The sequence below is a fragment of the Python bivittatus genome, unplaced genomic scaffold (assembly GCF_059951505.1).
Source record: "Python bivittatus isolate LINGU-HERP-01145 unplaced genomic scaffold, Pbiv_v1 ctg000970_np1212, whole genome shotgun sequence".
Lineage (NCBI taxonomy): Eukaryota > Metazoa > Chordata > Lepidosauria > Squamata > Pythonidae > Python > Python bivittatus.
The window spans coordinates 3126202-3150374 of NW_028277121.1; the positions used below are offsets into that span (position 1 = coordinate 3126202).

Genomic DNA, 24173 nt, shown 5'->3' on the forward strand with positions numbered 1-24173 from the left:
TACCTCTTCAGATAGCAACACAGAGCTGATCTTGACCAATGTTGAGAAGCTAAGCAGGTTCAACCCTAATTAGTAGTTTGATGTGGGGGCGGCAGGACATATCAGAGCTGGAGGGTAGACAGGGAAACTGAAATCCATCCTGGAATAAAACACAGGGAAGTCAGTTCTGTATTGTTGCCGAGAAGACTTGCACAGACACGTCCACAAAGTTATCAAGAATTCAAGGCACTTTTTGTAAAATAGTATTTTACATATTTGGACAATACGTGTGTAAAGACCTACTGAATATTGGATTTGATAACAACTGTTCTTTGCTGGACCTTCTGAAGCTCTCCAACTGTACTCCATACTCTAGCACAGTGTTTCTCAATCTTAGCAATTTTAAGATATGTGGACTTCAACTCCCAGAATTCCCTAACCAGCATGCTGGCTGGGGAATTCTGGGAGCTGAAGTCTACATATCTTAAAGTTGTCAAGGGTGAGAAACACTGCTTTAGCAACTCATTATAGAATCAGTGATGAGCATTGTTAATGATGGCTAAATGGTAGGGGAACATTACACACTGCAGTAGGTACTGTTATGAATGAATCACATTATTTCAATGTGATGAACAATCCAGGGTAAAAATCCAATTATTATCTCAGTCAGAGAAGAACTCAGTATCATAAATAAGAGCCCACTAAGGGTATCTACACCTGTCTCTTTCAATTGGATATGTAGCCTACTTAGATAAGACTCCAAAGTTTTTGTTGATGATGATGATGGTCATGACAGTAACAATATTATGAGTAATATCCCCAATTCAGGATGCTGATCAAGATCAGTACACTTTACTGATAATCTTTTGAAGTACATTTCTTCTTATTTTTAAAGACTTTTGGCAGGTAGAAGCAGCTGGGTAACCCTGACTGGACTGGGAAGCTATGCAGGATCAAGCCTGGTTAGCACTTGGATGGGACACCTACAGGAATTCCATGGCTATGGATTAGATTGGGAATTTGAAAAGGCCTCCTAGAAAAAGGCAATGGGAAATTATTCCTTTATTGTTGCTAAGAAAACAGAATGTATGCATCCATGTAGTCCCCAAGAACTAAGCTCAATTTTAAGGAGACTTTACTTTTATATATGTTTTAAGAACTGGTACTGCCTACTGATATAGAAAACCTTCATTTTGAATCGTATTCCTGCTATGAACTCCATGGCAGCCTTAGGAAAGCTACTTTCCATTAGCCTCAGGATCCCCACTTGCAACTTACAGGTTTTAATCTTAGCTTTATTTACAGAGTTTTAAAATATAATGTTGGAATTCAGCCTTGCATTTTCCAAACAAGGTCACAAAGCTGAATTTGGGGAGAGGGAGGTAGTGACGGTTCAGTTTGACTTTTTTTATTTACTCAAAAATGAGTAAATGTCCCTTTACTCATTTCCAAGATAGCTCTCATAATAGCAATTTAAAATCAGAAACATAAACATGTGCTCTCAAATATACATCCAGGTACAGTGGAGCCACCCTTAACTCCACATTTAGAAAGGCCCAAAGCAAAATGTAATCAGGGATCAGATGCCTTCTTCTAGAACAGTGTTTCTCAACCTCAGCAACTTTCAGAAGCGTAGATTTCAACGTCTACAATTCCCGTGCCAACAGGTTTAAAGTGAAAATTACCGAGGTTGAGAAACGCTGCTCTAGAGAAAGAGAATTCAGTAAAATGGATTGTAGCTCAGAGATGGATTTTTCTACTACACCTTTGAGAATGGCAGGACCTGAAATAGGATGAGATGGATAGTCAAGATCATGGATTAAGAGAATATATGTAGCTTCCTACTTTAGGTAGAATTCCATTATACTTGATGCCTACATTTAGGTTTAATCTGAATTTTTTTTAAAATGTTTAAATCTAGTCATCACTTTGATTAGGTGCCATCAGACTGGTGTTCTCTTAATGACCCCACAGATAGAACATTTCACTTAGCTTATATTTAACAAGATTCAGTAGACGGAAATATTTGGTAGCCTGTGTCTGTGTTTTGAAGCTAGGCAAGGTTAGGCCTGATTAGTTCTGCACTGAAAAATTACTAGAAAATCGCAGAAATATAAACCAGACAGAAGGTCAAAAAATATAAGGCAGTAGCAAATCACCCCTCTGGTGTTGCCAATAAAACTGCATGATTAAATCCATGGAGTAACCAGGAGTCAAATTCAGCTTACAGGAGGCTTTATTTTTATTATATTCAATAATGGAATTAAGCTATTCATTACACACGCACACCATTATAACAGCAAAAGGTTCAGAAGTGCACATAGACATCTATTTGCAGCTTGATTCTAATCTGATATCTGATTCTAATTCTGCCAGCTGTAGGAAAAACAAAGGGCTCATATAGGGCAGGTGCTGAGCTTCTTGAGGGCTGGAAGTCAAACTTCTGTGGCACAGGTTTATTTTGGAATGGTACAAACACAAGCAGGAAAGTGAACACGGACGTGTTTTTACCCACCCAGGGATGAATGCGCCTTTATTGCAGTTACACAATTTCTGCAAAATGGAGGACGACATCTTTAAATGCTTCTGCTTCCCTCTGGGTTTTCTACTAGCTTCCACATTCACGCTGCTTTTTCTCACAATCTCTTTGGCTACTTATGTTTTGCTGTCCATCTGCTTCTCTCCTGGCAAGTTCCTTCTGGGATTATGTCTGCTTGATGGCAAATTCCAGCTCTGCCAGGCTGTTGCTCCTCTGTTCTTTGCTTTATAGTTGCAAGCCTTGTTTTCCCTTTAACCTGACCGCTCATGGTCGCCTCTTATTCTCCTCTTGGGCCCCTGTTGCTCCAATTGCTCCTCGCTATCACATGCCGTCTTTTTCCCCGGACCCTCCTGCAGAAAACTGTAGCCTTCCCACACGTAGCCCAGCACCAGCTCCTGCAACTTTACCCAATATGTTAAAACTTTAATATCATAGAAGACACATAACCCTCTTTTGACAAGCCTTTCCAGTAACACAGCAGTCTGTTTCAGAACAATGGTTTGCAAACTGTGATTCCCTAGGAAAGCCAAGTTTTCTCAGAAATGTTCGGGGATTGCTTTGCATAAATATATCTTAGGTGGGTCACGTCCTCTGATAATTTGTCCATCATTAGCAATTCCTTCCTCTTGCAGGGAAACATATTGCCACAACAGATGCCTACCAAGTCTCCCTCTGAGACATTGTGCTTTGGCTTAGCATGAGCGAGGACCCCAACTGCTGTGACTTTTAGATAGTGATGGTGCAAGACTTAGTGAGATCTCCAAACTCAGCCCACTATGACATTTTCCACAAACCACAGGTAAATGTGTAGCAGGCTTGTGATGAGACTTCCTTGATAAACTAGCACAAGAAAGTTGGAAAGTAACCAGAACATAGACATCTTTCTTACTCCTGACCTAGAAAGGTCATCTATAGAAATTAGAGGGCAATCTGCTTTTCTATTCTTCTTCAATACTCAGCCTACCACCTGAAGATAGCAAGGAAAATGATAACGGGCCAGATTCATGACTGGGACACCTGTCCATGGAGGACAGTGCTAAGGATAGCATCTGATTTTGCAAAGGTGGCCGGCCAAGAGACAGATGGTAATAATTTCTGCCACCATCAACTTGAGGAAGGAATCAACTTGCAAGCAAATACTTCCATACTGTTTTTGCAGTCCCCTGACTCATGCAGTTTGGCAAGCTGGACAGCTGCCTGAAAGAGTGATCAACCTTATTTCATATCTCACATGCTACTCAGAATTTTATTTTCCATGCAAGTCTAGGAGAGTACAAAAATGTATCTATAGATGGAGTTTTACCATGCATTATGTAAACATTATCCTTGATCTGTGAAACCACAGAACCCCACAACCCTTGCATATCAGTTGGCTTATAAAAACAAAAACAAAAAAGAAGCAGGATAATGGAATAGACCAGTGTTTTTCGAACTTGGCAACTTTAAGATGTGTGGACTTCAACTGCTGGCTGGGGAATTCTGGGAGCTGAAATCCAGACTTCTTAAAGTTGCCAAGTTGAAAAACACTAGAATAGACCATATGTCAGTCTACTGCAGAAGCTTCTCCTTACAATATGTTCTGACAATGGCTCATATCAAAGGCTGTATCAGTATTTCACATTATTAATGTTAAGAGAATCCAGAGTTATGTTTCTAAATATTTCTGGAAGTGACACCTACTTCACTGTCTATATATCCATATGAGCTGCAAAATCCATAGATCCGAAGTACAGAAGCAGAACATGGTAGTGAGAATGAATTTAGGAGAAGGCAAGAAGGCCTTCTAAATATCTTCTTTGCCAAGTTTGGAACAGAGTTCCTTTGCTCTTTTACAGGGAGTCCCCAGGTTACAGATGACCCATAGTTAAGAACAGAGCCCAGTGTAGCAAAATTTGAGTTAAATGCACAATGATTTGAGTTAAATACACAATGGTTTGAATTCATTATGCAATACTACTTATACAGAATTATACAATAATACTGTTCCAGCTTACATACAAATATGACTTAAGGACACACCTTGGGGACGGAACTCGTTCTTAAACTGGGGCCTACCTGTCCTTACAAATATCAACCAGCTCGAACCAGGCCCTTTAAAATATACAAAACATTTTAAATATAAATGGGTAGCTTGTTTGTTTATTTATGTTACATTTCTGTTGTTCTGCCAAGCGTACCAGATTCTATAATCACAGTGCATAAAATTTAGAGGTGGATTTAATGTAAAAAAAGATACTAAAAGCCATTTGGTATCATAAACTTGTTTCAGCCACACAAGTTGTTCATCTGTTTTCATGATGCTGGCACTTCTCTCATGGCCACAACATTTCTGTTTAGGCCTCCGGCCAATTATAATTGCAATCGTGTGTTTTGGAAGTTACAATATATGCCATGTAACTTTATGCTGGTCTGCTGAGAAGTAAACCCAGTTCTTTTACTTCCAGATCAGTGAATATAACATGGCACCCTAAGGCAGCCTATACTCTACATATATGTCCAAGTAAAAGCTCTATTCACTATAATGAAATCAACATTATCATTTTAAATATATGTATATCCAAACACATACATTTATCATTAAATGAACAAAGTATTTCACTGTATATTATTTATCTAGATTTTTTTTTCTTTATTAAAAGGGATCAACATGAAGGTCACCTAAACCATGTATGTACCAATTACTCAAAGATCACAGTATATTATTTATTTAGATTGTTTTTGTTTTTGCTTTATCAGCATGCAGGTCAGCCTAAACCATATTTAAGACCACTGGCAATGAAACAGACTGAGTCCATATACTTTTGTCTTAAAGTTACCTCCAAAACCAGTATCTGAGAATACAGATTCATCTTTTTGGGTCAAGATGGTTTTAATGAATCACCTCCCAATTTTATCCCAAACCCTTCACTTGGAGATGACAAAAAACTTTACATATTCTTGCAGCCCTTCCATTTTTTCCTTTTAGAGACCAAAAGTTCAGCTACTGTATGTGGCACCACTTAGCTGATGCTGGTTGACTTCAGAAACCTAAGCAGAAATGACCTGGTTGGTACTTGAATGGGAAACTACTAGGACATTATCAGGAACGTGGACTAAATTGGGAAGTTGAAAAACATCCTGGAAGATCACTTCCATTGCTGAGAAAACTCCACAAGCACCTTAGCTCTACTATACAATGAGAGAACACCAAACTCCAGTGCTAAGTGGACATTAATAAAATATAGTATTGCATTAATTAGGAATGACTTAAAAACTTTCAAATCTCCTTGAAGAGGAGATAAACTTGAAAGCCTATCAAGACCACATCTTCCAATCAGTATTTGTGAGGAACAGCCACCAAATCCAACCTGAGAATACTTCTGTCCATTTATTTTATTATTATTTCTTTATTTATGATTAGATTTGGAGACTCCCTGACTCTCAAAAGACTCGGGGCAACTCACAAGACACGAAGAGATAAAACAAACAATAAAAACACACGTGTGTCCAGAACAGTAAAACAACGAAACCTTCCTGAAACAAACAACAAAGGCTCACGTCCACCCTAACCTCAAGCCTGGGAGCAGAGCCGCATTTTTAATTATTTTCAGAACAGCTGTAGGGTGGGGGCCATATGAATATCTGAGGGAATGCATGACACAACAGAGAAGGCACGCTGTCTAGGTCCTGGTAGATGACACTGTTTGAAGGGTCCGGGAGCTCTTCCACTCTGCTCCATCTGACTGGATCGGTAGAAACTACTGGAGATAGAGGATCCCAGAGATAACCAGGCCCTATGCCATGTAGGGCTTTACAGGGGGTAACTAACAGCTTGAATTGCACCCAGAAGCCAACTGGTAACCAGTGCAGCTCATGCAGCAGGGATGACACATGACACACCCACCAATGCCCATGCCGCTGCATCCTGGACCAGCTGTAGTTTCCAGGTGGTCTTCAAGGGCATCCCCATAATGAGTGCATTGCAGTAATTCAATCAAGAAGTAAATAATGACTCGTAAGTCATGAGTTATAAGTTGAGCAATAAGTCATGAAGAACAAATGATAGTTGTAGAATAGCCATTTGTAGTCATCCCTAACTCTAACATCCAATTTCAAGGGGTTAAAGTGCTTCATACTTCAGCATTACTTTCCTAGACCTGCAAAATAACCCCCCAATTTAAAGTTTTCATATACAGGTAGTCCTTGTTTAGCAACTGCCTTGTTTAGCGACTGTACAGTTACGATGATGATGAAAAATAACCTTATGACCAATCCTTGCATTGATGACCTTTGCAGGTCTGTAAAGCAAAGGAAAGATCATAAGCACAGTTGCGATTTCATTTAGTGACCACTTTGCTTAACGACCAAGTTGCCAGTCCCAATCGTGGTCACTAAACAAGGACTACCTGTAGCTGAAAAATGATTGAAATGAGTGAAGTGAAATTTAAATCCAAATATTTATAACTTCTTTGAAAAGTAAGTTATAAAGAGGACTGAGTCTTTTTATTGTATTATACGCTTTCAAAGTTAACAGAAATGCCACAGAAAAGTTGTTGTATAAAGAGATGTAATAACACTCACCAACTTTGGGTATGAAAAATAGTTGTGTAATTACATTGGTCCCCCTGAAAAAACTTTTATACCTCTTTAAGTACTCAGATTAAAATCAGCTAACTGCAGTTAGTAATAATTTCATGCATGTTTCTTATTATGATAATTCTGGATTTTTAAAATTCTTTCTTTATTGTTAGGGAGATTGTTTTTTAATGGTACAGGCTCTGCTTGGTTGGTATTTGCACAACAACCTTTTTACATGCATGATGTCATTCTGGCATCACTGCGTTTTGCTGCAGATGCTGCTGCTGATACATAACTCAGCTTTGCATGTTTCTTTTCAGTTCCAACCGTGTGTGGTCTGCCTGTATGTAACTTATTTTGCAATGAAGTGAACCCAAAGCACCGGTTTCTACAGAAATCGGTGAATGTGGTTTAGTGCATTCACTGATTTCTGTAGAAACCGACCGTAGAATACGATGGAGCTACGCAGGCAAAAATGCTCATTGTGCTTTGTGGTTTAGTTGTTCTGGGTCAGTATATGGTATAAATCCAATAGTTGTTAGTTAAACCAACTCTGAGTTAACAAATGGCAGCTCAGGCTATGGAAGCCATATACTGTTCTGCATCTGAGCTAAAGAAAACCAGATTTTAGCCAGGCTAATCATATGATCATAGAAGTCAACTGGACATACACACATGTGACCACATCCTTGGCTTAAATAAATGAGTGACACTTCATAATAATGTCAGATTGAAAAGCGGAAGGTGAAAGCACTTCTCTTACACACAGATAACCATTTGATGATTTAATGCTGAGACAAAAAAACTTTCAGGCTCCATCCGTAACTCTAACTCTGCTGGAATCAGGATTTCGCCATCAGGATGAATCTTGCTTTCTTTAGGGGGAAAAAAACTGTTCAGGCTGCGATCGGAGACCTTCACTATCTATAAAATGAAACACTGGTTCCAGTTTTTTCTTCAAAGCAGATGGATTAGTCACCTTCTGGGAAACAGCTGCTGTTGGAGAACAACCCCACCCATTATCCTTTAATCACACTCATATACCAGTTCTTTCTTGACAAATTTACAGTCACTTAAATAACGATCTTAAGGAATGACTGCATCCTAAAAGAGACCCCTGTTCTTTTCTTGCTTTATTTGGCTATGAATAATAGATTTGCAGAATAGCAAGATTCACAACAAACTTACCTAATGGTTGGTTAAAATGGGGGGGGGGGATCTTGTCTTCTTCCTCAGGCAGCAAAATTATGGGGTAAGTCCTAAAGATCACTCTAAGGCCAACTGACCAAGAAGGCTGATGAAGAATTCTAACCTTAGAAGCCAACCCAACAGTGGACTTGATGACTGAGTATGTTTGCAGAAGCCTAACCAAGTACAGTTCATTCAATGAATTATGGTTAAGAAAATGATGATTTAGCATAATGCATCAAACAGACCAAAAAGTAGACATGTGTGTAAGAAATTAGCATCTGAAAAAAAAAAATGGGGGTCGTATTTCTAAGCTAATCCTCAAGCTGGTGACCTCTAGATGTGTTGGAACTACAACTCCCAGAATCCCGAACTAGCCCAACCCTTTAGCTACCATTTCCTCCTGCTACCCTTATCAAACTATGGGCATGGGGTGTTTATAAATTGTTTCTTAAAATTCTGTAGCCTCTTTCTGGGCAGGATCACTGAGGAATCCCTTTCGCCCCATTTCTCCAATGGAATGAGAAGTTCTCCAATAATTTCTCTACGGTGGTAATTTCTTTTGTCACATAATTCCTTTCCTACTTCCAAAGTTTTGTTGCTTTTGTCATGGTCACGGAGAACTCATGGGAACTGAGTTTCATCCTCCATTAGCCCTGGATTTAGCACTATTCCAAACCATTTGAGAGAGTGAACCATGGCTGCTACCAAAAAAACCAAACAACCAAAAACCAAACCCACAACAACCCAGAAAACAAAAAAGGTAGAAAAGGGTTTGTCAGTGTCTAAGGAGCCGTAAAAATAAAAGTCTCAGAACAGTGCATCCTGAGAACTTTCAGCTGAATCTGAGGCATAATGGAGGTTATGGTTTAGTTTCTTTTCTTCATTTTTTAATACATCCATTTTTTAATGTTCTGGTTTAATTAAAAAGAACGTATTCCTTTACGCTCAAGTTTCTCCAGTAAAGAGCTATCAATATTGAATCAGTTGGGAAAACCCAAGATTAAAAGGATCTCAGACTGTCCTAGAGTTTGTGTAAGAACTCTTTCCAAAATGAAACAGAATTAAGAAATTAATCATAGGAATCTGTTGGCAGACGACATGTGCAATAAATCTCATATAATATCCTAAGTCAGAATTCACATTCCTCTAAAAGAGAGGCTTGGGGGGGGGGGAACCCCTACTCATTTAACATTTCCTAATTACTTCCTAGGTAGGTGTCCAGGGGAAGCTACAACGTTGTCACTATTGTCGTGACACCATTGCACAAATGACGTGAATGATGGAATTGGAGTCAGTCATGTCATCCTGTCATAAACCAAATGACAAATAGTATGTAATTTGCTCAATGATATTATGTCACATGGAACATCACTTGCCTTCTGCTCTTATCAAATATTGAGTCTAAATCAATATTGTGATTGAATCCATCTCTATTAAAGGGAGTTGCTCTTTTTAAAATGTATGCTACGTTACTCTTGAAATTAGTCAAAAGGCCAAAAAACAATTCTTGACAATTTGAATGTAGCCCAACTTTAGGACTTTTTCAGACAATATGTTACACTTTCCTGATATCCTGGAAAAGTTGATAAATTAAGAAAAGATTGCATCATTCAAGATGTTCTCTCTTCCCCAACCTGGGAACAATCCAAATTTCATCACAAACTTCACTCTGATCTAACCTAGAAAACAAAATGTTACATGACTATTTCTTGCAATAAAGCAGTCAGACTTAATTTATAACTCGTAAGTGGCACAACCAAGAAAATTTAATATCTTTAAGGTCCATTGTTTTTGACAGGGAAGTTAAACATATGTTTGACTGTCTCGGTCTGAATATTTGGCAGGATGGTTCCAAGTGTAATCAGTGCAAGTTGAAACATGTTATCTGAGATGACAACCACATGTTAGCTACTAGTGCAGTTTTAAGGAGGAAAGAGAAGGACTCGGATCTTGGATCTTACTGGGTACGGGCCCAGGAAAAAATACAGGTGCTTTACAGTGTCCCCAACAGATGTTACAGATGCTTTCATTAACCCATATCATATTTTAGATCTAGGAAGTGTGCCTTTTCTGTTGCAGTGCCTGAATGTCCAATCAAATCTTTATTACTGTCAAAGACCAGCATAAGGAGGGTGGGGTACAGTCAGTTAGAAAGCATAGAAGTTACATCAGAGTCTAAATAATAAAAAGCTAAAAGTTATAGAAAGCATATATCTAAAATGAGGGGTAGGAGCATTAGACGGGTATAGGGGAGCATAAAGGTTAGCACATGGCAGACAATATCTATCAAATTACAGAGCACTCTAGTATGACGAACTAGAAGCTCATTAAGACTAGTTTATGGCACAGGTCATCCCCTGACAACTTTTAATCGCTGCTGTGCAGAATCTGGCAACATTATATGTTGTAGCGGGGTTGGTATCTGAAAGCAGCAGGGAGGTGTAGAATTGTCCTGTGCGCCCTGTGTATTTGTGCAGTGATGGTGAGATGAGGATAGTACGAACGTCTCTGTAATACAGGCCCTGGAGAAGCACATGCTCTGGTGTTTCCGTGTGTCCAGAGTCATGGGGGCCTTGTCTCTCCGGGTAAGGGATCTTCCTGTTTGGCCTTCAAGGACAGCTAGTAAAGGCCCTCCAGTGTTTTGGTACTTTGAGTTTAATTAAGTATGCCATAGAGGAGGCAGAGCACCTGTTGGATTCACTAGCAATAAAGGTTGGGGACCTGGCTAGATTCAGTTGGTGTTCTGTGTCTGCTACGTGCTGTTTAACGAGTGCTTTGGCCTGATCATCTCCCATGTTGAGTAGAAGAGCTGGAGAGAAGCCCAAAGATGAGATTTCAGTTGCCACTGCGTGTTTCTACGTAGACTGAAAATCGTCACTCATAGTTAATGGGGCAAGACCAAGGGGAAAAAAAGAGAGTCTGAGCCAACAGTTGAGTATGGTCACCCGCACTCTAGCCTCCACTTTCATGAGGCCTGTCTCTAGTCTCAGGGTGGCATCAGAGACACATTTTGGGACTTGAAGGGCTGCTCTTAGACATTTGGATTGTACAGACATCTGTATGGCTCCCATCCTGATGACAGTCTCTGAAACTTGATGTTCTCCCAGGCTTTGGGACAAGGTGATGGTTAAGCCCCTGTAGGACATTTGTTTGTTATAGAGAGTTTGTCTTTTGGATGCCTATGATCTGTTTTCTTATTTTTTATTATTCTTGCTTTTTTAAAGTGTAAGGTGCCTGAGATCGTTTGGAGTTGGGCAGTCTCTACGTTGTAATTACATGTTTAAAAAAAATTAAATTTCATTTACAACACTCACAAGCTTTCCAAGTCGTGTTTGCCCTGTGAATCTGGATCACTGCACAGCCTGATGTGTGTGGGGGTCCACGTGCCTCCCTGTGCACGTAGGTGAGTATAGGTACTAACTCTCAGAGTTCTTTCAGGAAAAGGAGCCAAAAAGAAGACCTGTTCAATGAAGCATCCATGTTTACAGAAACAAGATCAAATGATATTTAAGGTTCTATTTTTTCCTCCCAAATGAGTTTACAGTTTTATTTTTATGGTGAACATAAGCTACAAGTCTACTGGTTACTAACACAGTTTGTTCTTATTGTTGTTTTTAAACTGATACTTTAAAAAAACCTGACAGTATCAACTCTGGGAACAGGGGAAGGAAATTATTCCGATACCAACCTCTATTTCCTCTTTCTGCTTAAGACTTGATTTCCTCTGGCTGAGAAGCTGCTTTGAAAATGTCTGCTTTTATGTCTCCTAAATTTAGATACTTTTGAATAGTAGCACTTTCCCCCATCTGAGTAGCTCACTCCTGATGTTTAATTCAGTAGCAGAGATTATATCAGAAGGTAATGGAAATTTGGGGTGCTATTCTCTACTTATCAGGGAGCAAGCTTTACTGAGTACAGAATTGCACTGATGTGATGGTATGTGGGAGGAAGAGCCTCAGCCTAGTCAAAGGTCTGATAAATGAAATCTGAGTCCCAAGGAGGGGTGGGGGTGGAGAAAGCATCTCAGAAGGGACCCTCCCTAGTTTTCGGGAGAGTAAAAGGAAGGGAGGGGAGAGGTACTTTCAGAGTTGTAAGATTCTGTTACTGTAGCCCTACAATAAAGGTAGTATTAGTACTCACGGTTGATGCTTCTTGTTTGGACTACCTCACAGGGCTGACAACCATTAAGCTAACCTATATGATGTTAAGATCTTTGAGCATCTCGTAATTACACTATATGTCCCACATTCTCAGTTGTGGCTTTATGTTACTATTATATTCTTAAAAGTTATTCACACCTTGGGAGCCTTACAGCTGAGAAATACACGATATAAATACCAGAGATAGAAAGAATGAAGTAAAAGCTGAGATTGCCAAGTGAATGAAAATTCTCCCCTGAAAGATATAACACTGATGCAGCGCACAGGAACGTCCACCCAAGTTGGCATTGTCTGCCACAGGCAAACCCTGAGGTAGGGTGGGAGGCAAGGAAGGCGCATGACAAAACAGGTCTTGCAATATTGTGACCCAAACTCTAACCCTAACCCTAACCCTTACATATTTGGATTTAATGTGGAAATGCCGTCAGCTCCCGCACAGTTGGCCAACCCAACAAGTGAGAATCACACAGGTTTTAGAAATACATCATTAATACTAGTCCGGGGTAAAAACGTTATCTTGAGAACTGTAAGAGTAAATTCCCAGCAAGATTTATAGTGAGTTAATTAAGTTGGTAACGGTCCACTCACTTCCCTGTTATGCTATATGGATGTGAGGGATGAACTCGGTTCAAGAGCGAGAGCAAAAAGATTCCCTCCTTTTAACTATGGTGTTGGAGGAAACTGTTTCGTGTTCCTTGCACATCAAAGAGGACCAGCCATTCAGTACTAGAGGAAATCAAGCCCGAATGTTCAGTGGAAGCAAAGATTATGAGACAAAAACTCTGGACACACAATGTGGGCTGATGCCTCTATGGAAAAGACAATAATGTTGGGCAAGGTGGGTGGAAGGAGAAGAAGAAGCCAACACTACGTGAGGTGGCTGGATGGCGTCCTGAAGGCTACAGGAATGCACCTGTAAGAATTGCACAATGCATCAGAAGACGGGACAGCTTGGAGAGCTTTTATCTAGAGGGTCATCAGGAGTTGGCCATGACTGGATAGAACATAACAAGAACAGCTCTTTGAAACATTTCCTTTGCATGGCTCTCACATCGGGACCACGTTGCTCTTTTCCCCTAAACTGCAGGCCTCCTCTGCTTCCTTTCCACAGTCTCTTACAGATGCAGATATGAAAGGGCAGAACTTAGATCTTGAGCTCATGGTGCATGTTTCATTATTTTGTGGAATCGTAGTTAGGAATGGACACCTATGATATCAGCTGCGCATCTCTGATCTGAAGAAAACTTATCCAGAAGCAGGTGTCCGAAGTGAGTGAATCAGCTCCCGCATAAAACGTTCCAGTACCCAGAAACGTGCAGTGCAACTTTAATAATCATCTTATACTCTCGGCGTATCTTGCCTTCCCACTCTTATTTGTTTACTTCGTGCTTTATCGATGAATGATTCACTAGAGGAAAACGGGTTATTTTTATTATGAGGACTTATCAGCCAAAAAAAACCCAAACCAGAGAAGGTAAAATCCTTGATTTGAATGGTTAATATTTTAATGATTAATCAGTTGGTATTACTCTGAATTTTTGTTCCAGAAAACTTATGCACAGCTGCATGGTTAAGAAGATCTTTTCTAGTTTAATTAAAAGGACCTACACTACACATACACACACACACACACACAAAACCAACATGGGGCTAGATATGATCTTCAAAACTGATGGGATACAGTTTAATCTTTTTTTTATAAAGTGTGAAAAGCACCTTTTAGTTTGAGCTACAGAACTCAAAGAGTTCTAATTCTAATCATCTAAGCCCTAACTAGGATTTCATAACCTAAGAAGAGTTGTGTTGGATCAAGCCAAGGCCCATCTTTGCCCAGCATTTTATTTCCTATAGTAGCTAACCAAATGCTTCTGGGGTACTCAAAAGCAGGAGGGAAAGACATACTATTGTACCCTGCAACTGGCAACTGGGGACGTCCTGCCCCCAACCCAGAGCTAAGACTGAGTCTTGAAGACTAATCACTCTTGGCTGACCTGTCCATCATAAATTTATCCAGTCCTTCGGTAAAGCCATCCCAGTTAGTGGCTGTCACCACGTCTTGTGGTAATTAGTTCCACCAATGAAGTATGGGCTATGTAAAGTCATGTTTCGTGTTGTCTTTTCTACATCTCCTTCCAACTGGCTTAATTGGATAACCCCTGATCCTACTGTTTTGAGAGAGAGGGAAATGATTTTAAAGGATTTCCTTTATGAGGCTTTCACGGAATTAACCTTCAATTCTTAATGTGAATATAAATCAAATCACATTCTGTGAACCTTGGTTTTTCAGAGTTCTTAGCTGACAAGTTGTTTCACATATTACATGACAAACATCCCTAGAGTTGCAATCAGTGGGAAGTCACAGGCCTATTCTATAGGTTTTCAGTGATTTTGGAGGGGGGAGGTATATTCATTACATTGCCATCAAAAGTATTCATACCTGTTCTCCTCTGAACATATAACCTCTTTCCTTAAATTCCTACATTACCATCCTCATTATCACATCTGGTATAAACTTCTGGTCCATACCTTCAAATGCTTCTGTGACTTCATCCTCTTTACCTTTTAGCCCTGCGAAGTAGTCCAGACAAGAAGCACAGCCAGGAGTACCAGCTCTATCTTTATCGTAAGGTTGCATTAAGAGAATCGTGCAAGACTGAAAATAGTTGTCCCCTCCTTTCCTTTTACTCTCTGGAAAACTAAGGAGGGTCCTTCTGAAACGCTTCCCACGCCCTCCCTCCTTCTGTGGGCTGAGACCTCTTTTATATGCCGGTTGTCCAGTCTGCGGCTCTCCCTCCTGTCGCCTAAGGTGATTCCCACATACCATTACATTACTTCTCCATTTTTATATTCCAACATACCCAATGTGTGACTTTAACCTAACCTGTACCATCATCATCAACTGTTCAAATGGACCCTGAAATTATTGTGCATTTTTCCTTGCTGTCCCACCTGCCTGGAGTTAATTTCTCAAATTCCTCCACAAGACTGGCTTATTCCTTTCACATGTCTCCTCCAAATTCACCTTTTCTAGCAAAACCTTTGAAACAGCCCCTGATCTCAGTTGTCAAATGTCATATGAGATATAGGTCATCTGAGACCTTCCAAAAGTTTTGGAGCTCAGCCCCCACAAACCCCACTGATCACAGCCAGAGATTATTGTATTTGAAGTACATCAAGAAGTAACCAGCTTGACTACTGCTGGCCTGTTGTAATGAAGACAGAAGATAAATACTTGGGAATATTTGTACCTGAGATGATGGCATTGTCTTCTCTTGCTTAATTTGCTTCCATTTTTACTCAGCTGCTACTGCCTGTTCTTTCCCTTGAATCTGTTTTTAGATTGCAGACTCTGAAATCTGTCCTTTAGAAAGAATTCTGTATGGTGCTACATAAATAAACACTAATTTGATTTTGCCACCAGATACATACATTCAGCCTCTGACACCTCTCAGATTTATTTAACTGTATGAAACAAGCACACAAAGATATACACCCATAATTATGAAGAGAAGCATATGGAATAATAATCATTACCATCCAGAATCCAGTTTTTCCAGCCAGATCCTGTCAGCGTCAGTCCCGCCTAGCAATATCCCAATTTTTCTGAACCTTTGACGGCCCCTGTGGATATTTTCCTACTCATCTGACCTTTGGATAGATGAAGACCTTTTGCCACCCTACACAGTTTCATCTGATCAAACCACAGTAGTTACCTGGACTTGAGCCATCCTTGGCAACCACACCAAGCAACAATTGTGCAGGACAATTCAGAATGTGGGTGGGCCTGGCCTCTTTTATCACGGGCACATCAAACAGGGGGAGGTCAACCTACTCAACAGGCATCCAGCAAAAAAAGCTTATTGTACATTCAGATGACCCAGATTTACACTTCCTATTTCTTGAACATTTCCCTTGGGTATCCTGCATTGAAGCACAGGGAAGCAAACCACATCACCCAGCATCTGAAGTCATGCCAAAGCTAGGCAGGAATTAGTCATCCAAGCAGTCCTGAAACATCTTAAGGGTACCCAAGTGGAGAAAATAGTTCTAAAATCTGTCAATCTTTAAGGAAAAAATATTAGAAGGAGACAAATAATATTTGAATGATTGGGTCAGCAGCACGACTATTATTCCAAGAACTTGGGCTGTGATTATTAAAGAAAATGTGCATGTCTGAAGTGATTAAAAAAAAAAAAACAACCTTCTGCTCACACCTCTCTCTGCCCAACCTAAATTTTAAAACCTGAGTTGCCTACATATCTGATGTTGTCCCCTCTGTGGATGGGACTTCTCTTTCTGACCTCCATATGGGCTGGATTACAACTCACATTCCCAGACTGGCCATTTCCTTGCTAGTGATTTATAGCCATTTGTAAGACAATCCAGCCCTCGTTATGGGGACATAAAGCTTGTCTCATTAATACTACATAGCCGCTGACTGAGCTGTAATTTACAGGTCTGACAGGCACCAGTTTCGGAATCAGAAACTTCCTCACCCCAATGTAATTTCCACTGAAGTCAGCGGGAATCCTTCTCCAGCCCATCTGGAGAATGGATGTTGTTCCTATGCACTTGGACCTAGCAGCAATGGGTGCTTGTTCTCTCTTTGTTTCCCCCAGACACACACATTTTGAAGTATCTTCTGTGGTGCATCACAAAATGCTGTTAAAATTCTATTCATATTTTCCAAACCAATTTATCCCAAGGAACTGCAAGCCCCCTTTCCTTTTAGGCTCCTGAAACAAATGACTGACATCTTTCAATTCTGGTGGCCCTCCGTTCTTCCTGCTAAAGAGGTCTCCCTAACTTAAAAAAGTGCATTCCCTTCTCCAACCAAGAGGCCTCCAGACTACAGTTCCCATAACTCTGAGTTGACCGGAGGATTTGTAGACTTAATCCATCCAGAAGTTATTAGGCTGGAAAAGACAGTCCTGCCTTAATAGAAGCTGGCAAGTCAAAGGCATCACTTAGTGATTCACCATCTAAACATCTAGGATAAGCAAATACATTGGTAAGCATAGAACATACACATTCAAGACAAAAATACACCGAGGACACTAGAAAAGGCAAACTGCATTTGGGGAACCGATTCTCTCTGATGTTTTGATAAGGTTAGCTTTATCCACCCTTCACATTCTTAAGTGGATGAAAAAGAAAGCCCGGCTCTCTCAAATCATCTTGAAACAAGCAGGTGGCACACGGTTTCTTCCCATTAAGTTTACGCCCGTGGTAGATAACAGGATATCTGGAAATTGGCAGCGTAGTTGCCTTTACAGACGAGTCACGTGTCTCAACTAAACACTCAGAGAAAGAAACACATTTTTTCAGGGAACAAGCTTAGACTAAGTCTTCTCACAATGTCAGCTACATAGCTACCCAGAAAGATCTTTTTCTTGGCCTCCTCCTACATCCTGACATATACCCATCTCTAGTGACAAGGAAATGCTCGAACCAACCCCTCAGTGCTTAATCATGAAAGCCGAAGGGCGGTGGAGTGATACTACAGGGTTCTTAGTCTCTCGTGGGTCATAACCCTGAGTCGCATCTCTCCTATCCACGAACCCGGCCTTGGGTTGACTCTGAGCTGGCCACCAAATCAGAACTGTGAATTACAGATGCTGGGGAGTGAGAGTGGCAGAGGAGGAACATCTGCTAGGAAATTGGGAGGAAACCAGGAACGGAGATAGATGGCGAGACGGAGAGAGAGTCTTTCAAGATATTCATGGAGAGCTTGGATGTTACTAAAAAGGGCATGGGGGGGATGCTATACACTTTCTGCTACCCACTGAAAAAGATGGGGTTTCTGAAAATGAACATGGCTGCCAAAAAAGCAGATGCAGGTGCAAGATCTCAAGCCTTGGTTTGTTTATCTATTTTCTCCCTGCTGTCGCTACTGGAGCACCCGAGTGCGCGGGTGTGTTTTTCACCGAGAAGCAACAGCTGCACTTGCTCGACTTGGACAGAATGTCAAGCAAGTGCTGCCCCCAAAGTGGCAGGATCCAGACAGCCCACTCCCAACTTCTCCCAGCTCCCAGCGGACAAGACCCACAGGATGGGCTGTGGGGGGGGGGGGAGGCTGATGGGGCAGACGTGAGCGGAGGAGGGGTCTGGCACGTCAACTGGCATCAATTTTGTCTGGTCCTTGGGAGTCGCTGGCTGTGGTTGGCTCACCAAGGGGGTGTGAGTTGGAAGAGGGAAAAGTTCCTCCCTGGTGTTAAATGTATGGGATCCGGTTGGATGGAGGAAAGCAGCCGCCCAGGTGGCCGGCCTCAGCAGATGTGCTCTCCACAGTAGGTGGGTGTCTCTGGCGTTTCCAGGCACTGGAGGGGCAGGGACGGAGACTGCCAGGAGTTCTGGAGCAAGGAGCTGCCTGCGGGATCTCTAAGACTGTCTCCTTCTCTCCCCCTCTTCCTCCCCTGCCTCGCTTCCCCTACACCCCCACCACCCCCCAGTCACAGCCATCACTTGTGGGGGAGCGGGAGCAAGAGGAGAACGGCTCGACCCCGTGCCTGCCACATCTCAGCAAGGGCTGGAGGGAGAAACGCAAAGGTCGCAATCACTTTGGGTTCTGTTTCCAAAGAGCGTTCCTGAAGGCAAATCCCAACCCCCCCGCCCGCCACCCCCGACAAGACACACAGGCAGACGCATCACCGACAGCGGGGACCGCGCGCAGGAGCCGTACCCCCAAATCCAGGACGCAGCCTGTTGTCATAGCCATCCAGGAGACGGTCCAGGATGCGCGTGAAATTCTCCGGCCACAATTTCTCTTCCTTGCGGAGCTGTCCCGGCAGCGCGGTGAGGCTGGAAGGCGAAGGCACGACCGCGTGAAGCCGGGGCGACACGGGCGACGCGGAGACAGGGAGCGAGGCGAGACCGCCGCCATCGGGGAGGGGGCCAGCTCCCCTGCCCCCCGCCCCGCCCCCGCCCCCGCCCCATCCCGGGCAGCAGGTGCAGGCGCGAGGGACCCGAGAGCGGGGCAGGGCGGGGGGCGGCGGAGAAGCGAAGCGGGCACCGCGCGCTTACCAGGTCGCCCAGCACAGGAGGTGCGCGACGGAGATCGGCAGACCCGCAAGCATAGCGACCGTTGGCTGCCTGGCAGAAACCATCTTCGCTTGCCATACTTTAAGCCTGGTTGCGCGCTCCCCCGTCACGAAGCGCCTTGTCCAGAGAGCAGAGCACCCAGCCGCCGGAGGAGGAGAGGCGGGAGGGAAGAGGGAGAGGACGGAGCCGGCGGGGCGGGGGGAAGGAGGGGAGGGGAGGGGAGGGGAGGGGCGGGGCGGGCGATCCCGCCGCCGGCGCGCACGATCTGCCAGCCGGGCGCCCGCCTGGACCACGCGCCGGCCACACGCCGGCAGGCCAGGCAGAGAGGAGGAGGAGGAGGAGGAAGCAGGGCCCGCTGCTCGAGCGAGCCCCCGCACAGCCCCAGCCTACATCTCGCCGGCTTCCCCCGGAGCCGCAGGCGAGGCACGTTAGCGCCCGAGCGCGCACGCAAGTTCCTCGCCTGCAAGTCGTCTCCTTCCACTCTTGGGGGGACCCCGCGCTTCCAAAGCCCACCTCTTCCTGGGGGGCCCTCCTTCTCTCCTCCCCACTCCCATCACTGCGACTCCTCTCCCCGCCACCCCATTTGTGCCTCGGTTTAAACGTCTTTCTCCGCTTTAGCGAGATCGGGGGTTAAAATCACCTCCTGGACTCCGCTGGGCTGATCGGCAAATTCAGTCTCGACAGAACAGCCAGCCGTTAAAATGCATCTCCGAGCATATGCAGAGTGCCTTGAGGACTAGCCTCCACCTGTACCCCTCCCACGTTAATAAGGGTGGCCGAGGGAAAGGTCCTGCTGTCAGTCACCTCTTCCCCTGCAGCCAAAGGTACAATATAAAGCTAATTAAATCATTCCCGCCATATATGAAATAATAAGGAAAAAGTATTTATTAAATGTGCCTTTAAAGAGCATCTTATTTCCCCCTCGTAGCCGAATAAACCACCAGCACCAACACATTTATCTGGGATCAGGAGGCTTCTTTAAAATTACCAACCAATCCAGAGAACTCCCAATGATCTTTTCCTGAACCAGGAGAAAACAGTCCTTTTACCAGGATCAAGCTCAGCTAGTTAAGGGTAATTTTTGTTTTCAACATAAAAAGAGAGGAATCATTAACTCTCCACAGACTCTCCACAGTCTGGCTTTACATTGGCCCACCTCATTTGTCTCCCCCCCAATGCTCCAGATACTACAGACCTCCTGGAGGGGCCCCACAGGTGACCGGATCTGGCCTGCAAAAGCCCAGGTGACCGCAGATGGCAGCAAAAAGAGAGGGAAGCGTCTGATTCTGCTGCCATCCGTAGTCCAGAGAGGGGAGCCATAGTGACATCCTGTCTTTCATTTCTTCAAAGCCTCTACAGGCCATAATATACCAAGTTGCTGTCGCTACCCCTCCCTGATTGGATTGCAGAGTCTGTGTGTCTCCTGTTCCTTCCCAGGCTGAGATCCTGGTGATGAACTCTTCATTAATCCTGATGGTCGAGGAGAGATTGCCTAGAACAGGGTTCCTCAACCTTGGCGACTTGAAGATGTGTGGACTTCAACTCCCAGAATTCCCCAGCCAGCCCTGCTAGCTGGGGAATTCTGGGAGTTGAAGTCCACACATCTTCAAGTCGCCAAGGTTGAGGAACCCTGGCCTAGAAGATAGTAAAACCAGAGACAAAAATAACTGACAGTCTGCATTATAAGGTAGTTCTGCCCCCCCCCCGGGGACCATGGAAAGCTGCAGAAAGAAAAGGGGTTTCAAATTAGCTGCTCTGTTAAAAACTCTCTCTCATCCCACCAATGCGTGCAATTGGGTTAATTGTCACCGAGCTCTAAACACAGAGATGTCAAAGGCGCAGAGACGGAAGCAATCAGTGGTGCCCTCAGAACGTTGCTCGCCATTATCAAGCCAGATTTCGGTGACCCAAATAATTTGTATTGCAGTTCCTCCGAGGTCTTCGGCAGCTAGTTCTCAAGAGTTTAGAAATATTTATGTTCAGTCAGAGTTTGCTGGATTTCTTCAGGCAGAATTCCATCTGACCCAGCTGGTGAAAAGGCTCCTCCAGTGAGAAGGCCTGTCTGTATTTTACCTGGGGCACTAAAACTAATATACAGAGGTTGAATTTCCATAGCCCGATCCCACACAGGCCCATTCAGAAGCGATACCCACTGAGTTAAATAGGGCTTATTTTCAAATAACCTGTATAACAGTTTTCTGCATTCTGGGGCCTTCTAAACATATTGGTTTACACCAGTCCACCTATCTTAAAGTTGCCAAGTTTGAAAAATGCTGGTTTGTACAATAATCCCTAGAGTGATAGACTTTTAGGTCCAAGATATCTGGAAACCATACTTTAAGATAATGAATCGATAAGACTGCATTCTGAATTGCTAAATTCTTCTATTACTAACCAGTATACATAGAAACTTCATCTACGACTTATAGGTTATTAAATTTCTTTCTACCATGAGATATATTCGATTGCCTTCCATTTCACTGTATACTTGAACGCTTCCAATTTTTCTTTCAGGGCTTCATCTCTGCCTTCTGAGCATCCTTGGGACAGCACACATATAGCTGATGATGCTGTTTCTGAAATTCAGTCCAACCAGTTCTGTTCAGATCTGGATGGCTTCCCTACAGTATTCTTTGTGGATTCTCTGACTGTGCCATGAAAATAAGCATAATTGTATTATTTATTCATGATTGCAAACTAAGACTGCCAGCCTCGTGGGCCACAGAACTGGATATTCAGTTGGTTGGGATCAGCTTCTGGATGAACGAGGGCCAGATTTGGCAATCTGGAGAACGCCGTCTGGCTTGTTGCAGGCTATAAGCAGAGAGGTCTTCTGAGGGTGTTCATTCTGGCAAGAAGAGGTTGGCGGTTCGCTCTGGGAAGGACTGAGGTGAGGAGTTTATTTTATTTATTATTAAACTTGTATGCCGCCCATCTCCCCCAACGGGCGACTCTGGGGGGCTCACGATAACAAAAAAGGAAAAAACACCAATCCCTCCAACAATGGCTAAAATCCATAAATAATTAAAAATAGAAACATGCATTAAAAATATCCTAAAACCCCCCTATAAATTTTAGCCCTAAAATCTTCAAGATGCTGGGGGGGGGTGACCCATCACCCCACCAGCCATCTCCACAGGTGCGAGCCCCCCTCCGGCCCCCAGGCCTTCTGGCAGAGCCAGGATTTAACCCCTTTTCTGAGGGAGGGGGCACCCCGGACCTCGGGAGGCAAGATGTTCCATAGGGCGGGAGCCACAGCAGAAAAGGCCCTGTGCCTAGACCCCACCAATCGAAATTCCTTGACCAGTGGGGTCTGCAACCTGCCCCTTCTGCTGGACCGAGTGGGGCGGGCTGAAATAGCCGGGGTGAGGCGGTTCCTCAGATAACCTGGTCCTGTGCCATGAAGGGCTTTAAAGGTGATGACCAACACCTTGAGTTGGCTGACCATCTGCCACCATCCCCTCCAAGTGGTCCATACTGAGGACTTGCTACAGAGCAGGGGCTCCGAGTGATTTGTATAAGGGGCAGGAGAAGAATCCTGGTTAGCAGCATTCCTCATTCCCATCACATAAAACGAAGCAAACATTTTGCTCTGCTGAATTCCAGATGGCTAGCTCCAGTTCTCTTTCCTGTTGCTTACTCCAACATACTGTCTCTCTCCCATCTAGGATACAAATCAACGACGAAAAAAGAACAGCAATTTTCTGGCTTGCTGTCTGGATTTAGGGCTGACTCCCAGCAGTGTAGTGGTAAATCTGGGAGGGCAGGAGTGCATGACGACAAGGCCTGCAGACCTGCTGCGCAAAGCATGTGTGGGGGCGTGTGGGTGTGGCTGCAGATTTAACACCGAGTCACTTGGCCAGAAGTTCCAATGAAAATAGTGGGGTTTTCTTTGGACCGCACAGGTTTATGCTGGACTTTCACAAAATATCTTGAGACGGCTAAAGCGGATCCTTTCCGTGGCAGTTCGACATTCAAGTAATACTGCAAGGAAGTCAGAGCATTTTAACTGCTGCTATAAAGCAGAAACCCAGTCAAAGAAATGGAGTAAGTGCCCAAGATTGCACTTTCCGCAATCTTGGGCACTTACTCCATTTCTTGGAGGTGCTGTGGATAGGAGTAAAAATACTCAAGCCTCTAGCCCTTTGCTGCCATCTACTGGTTGTCGAGAGTTTTGCTGCTCCGATCTGGTAGGCCTACTCTCTGGTGGTTTGTCAATTCCCATAAAACATGGAAACCTTATTATCACCTCATTGCTAACGACAACCCGTCAATTGTTTCTCTTCTGAAAATGTCTACGATTTGCAGCTGCTTGCTCCTGAAACGAATACAGATCTTCTCCTGCTCGCTGCATTAGAGCACTCTTTTAGAACTTCCTGTTCTATTACCTCTGCTACTGTTTCTGAATAGCGGGTCAGTCACCGTCTCATGCGTCTTGCAATCATTGGAGTGCCCCACCAGTGATGGGGCATTCAGACTGAGATGATACGGTGGGTGTCGTCTCTTCAAGATAGACAGGACTAAGATGCCAGGTTATGAATGCTAATGCTACTTTATTGTAAGGTTATAGTGACAGAATCTTGCAAGTCTGAATGCGCTCCCCCCCTTCCTCCCTTTATCTTCGTGAGAACTAGGGAGGATCATGTCTGAGGCGCTGGCTCAATGACATTTCTGCCCTGGACTCAGAACTTCTTTCATCTCCCCTC

The 24173-nt window shown here is 43.4% G+C and overlaps 1 protein-coding gene across 1 annotated transcript in view; it reads right to left on the reverse strand.

Moving 5' to 3' along the window:
• The window catches only part of GABRA4 (gamma-aminobutyric acid type A receptor subunit alpha4), a 55288-nt gene extending 35756 nt beyond the window's left edge, over nt 1–19532 (reverse strand). Inside the window, exons 1-2 of the mRNA XM_088131095.1 lie at nt 19450–19532; nt 19109–19227 (exon numbers count right to left, since the gene is read on the reverse strand). Of these exons, the coding sequence (XP_087987221.1) occupies nt 19109–19227; nt 19450–19532 (202 nt within the window). The remainder of the gene's footprint in view (nt 1–19108; nt 19228–19449) is intronic.
• Nucleotides 19533–24173: the final 4641 nt, after the last annotated feature.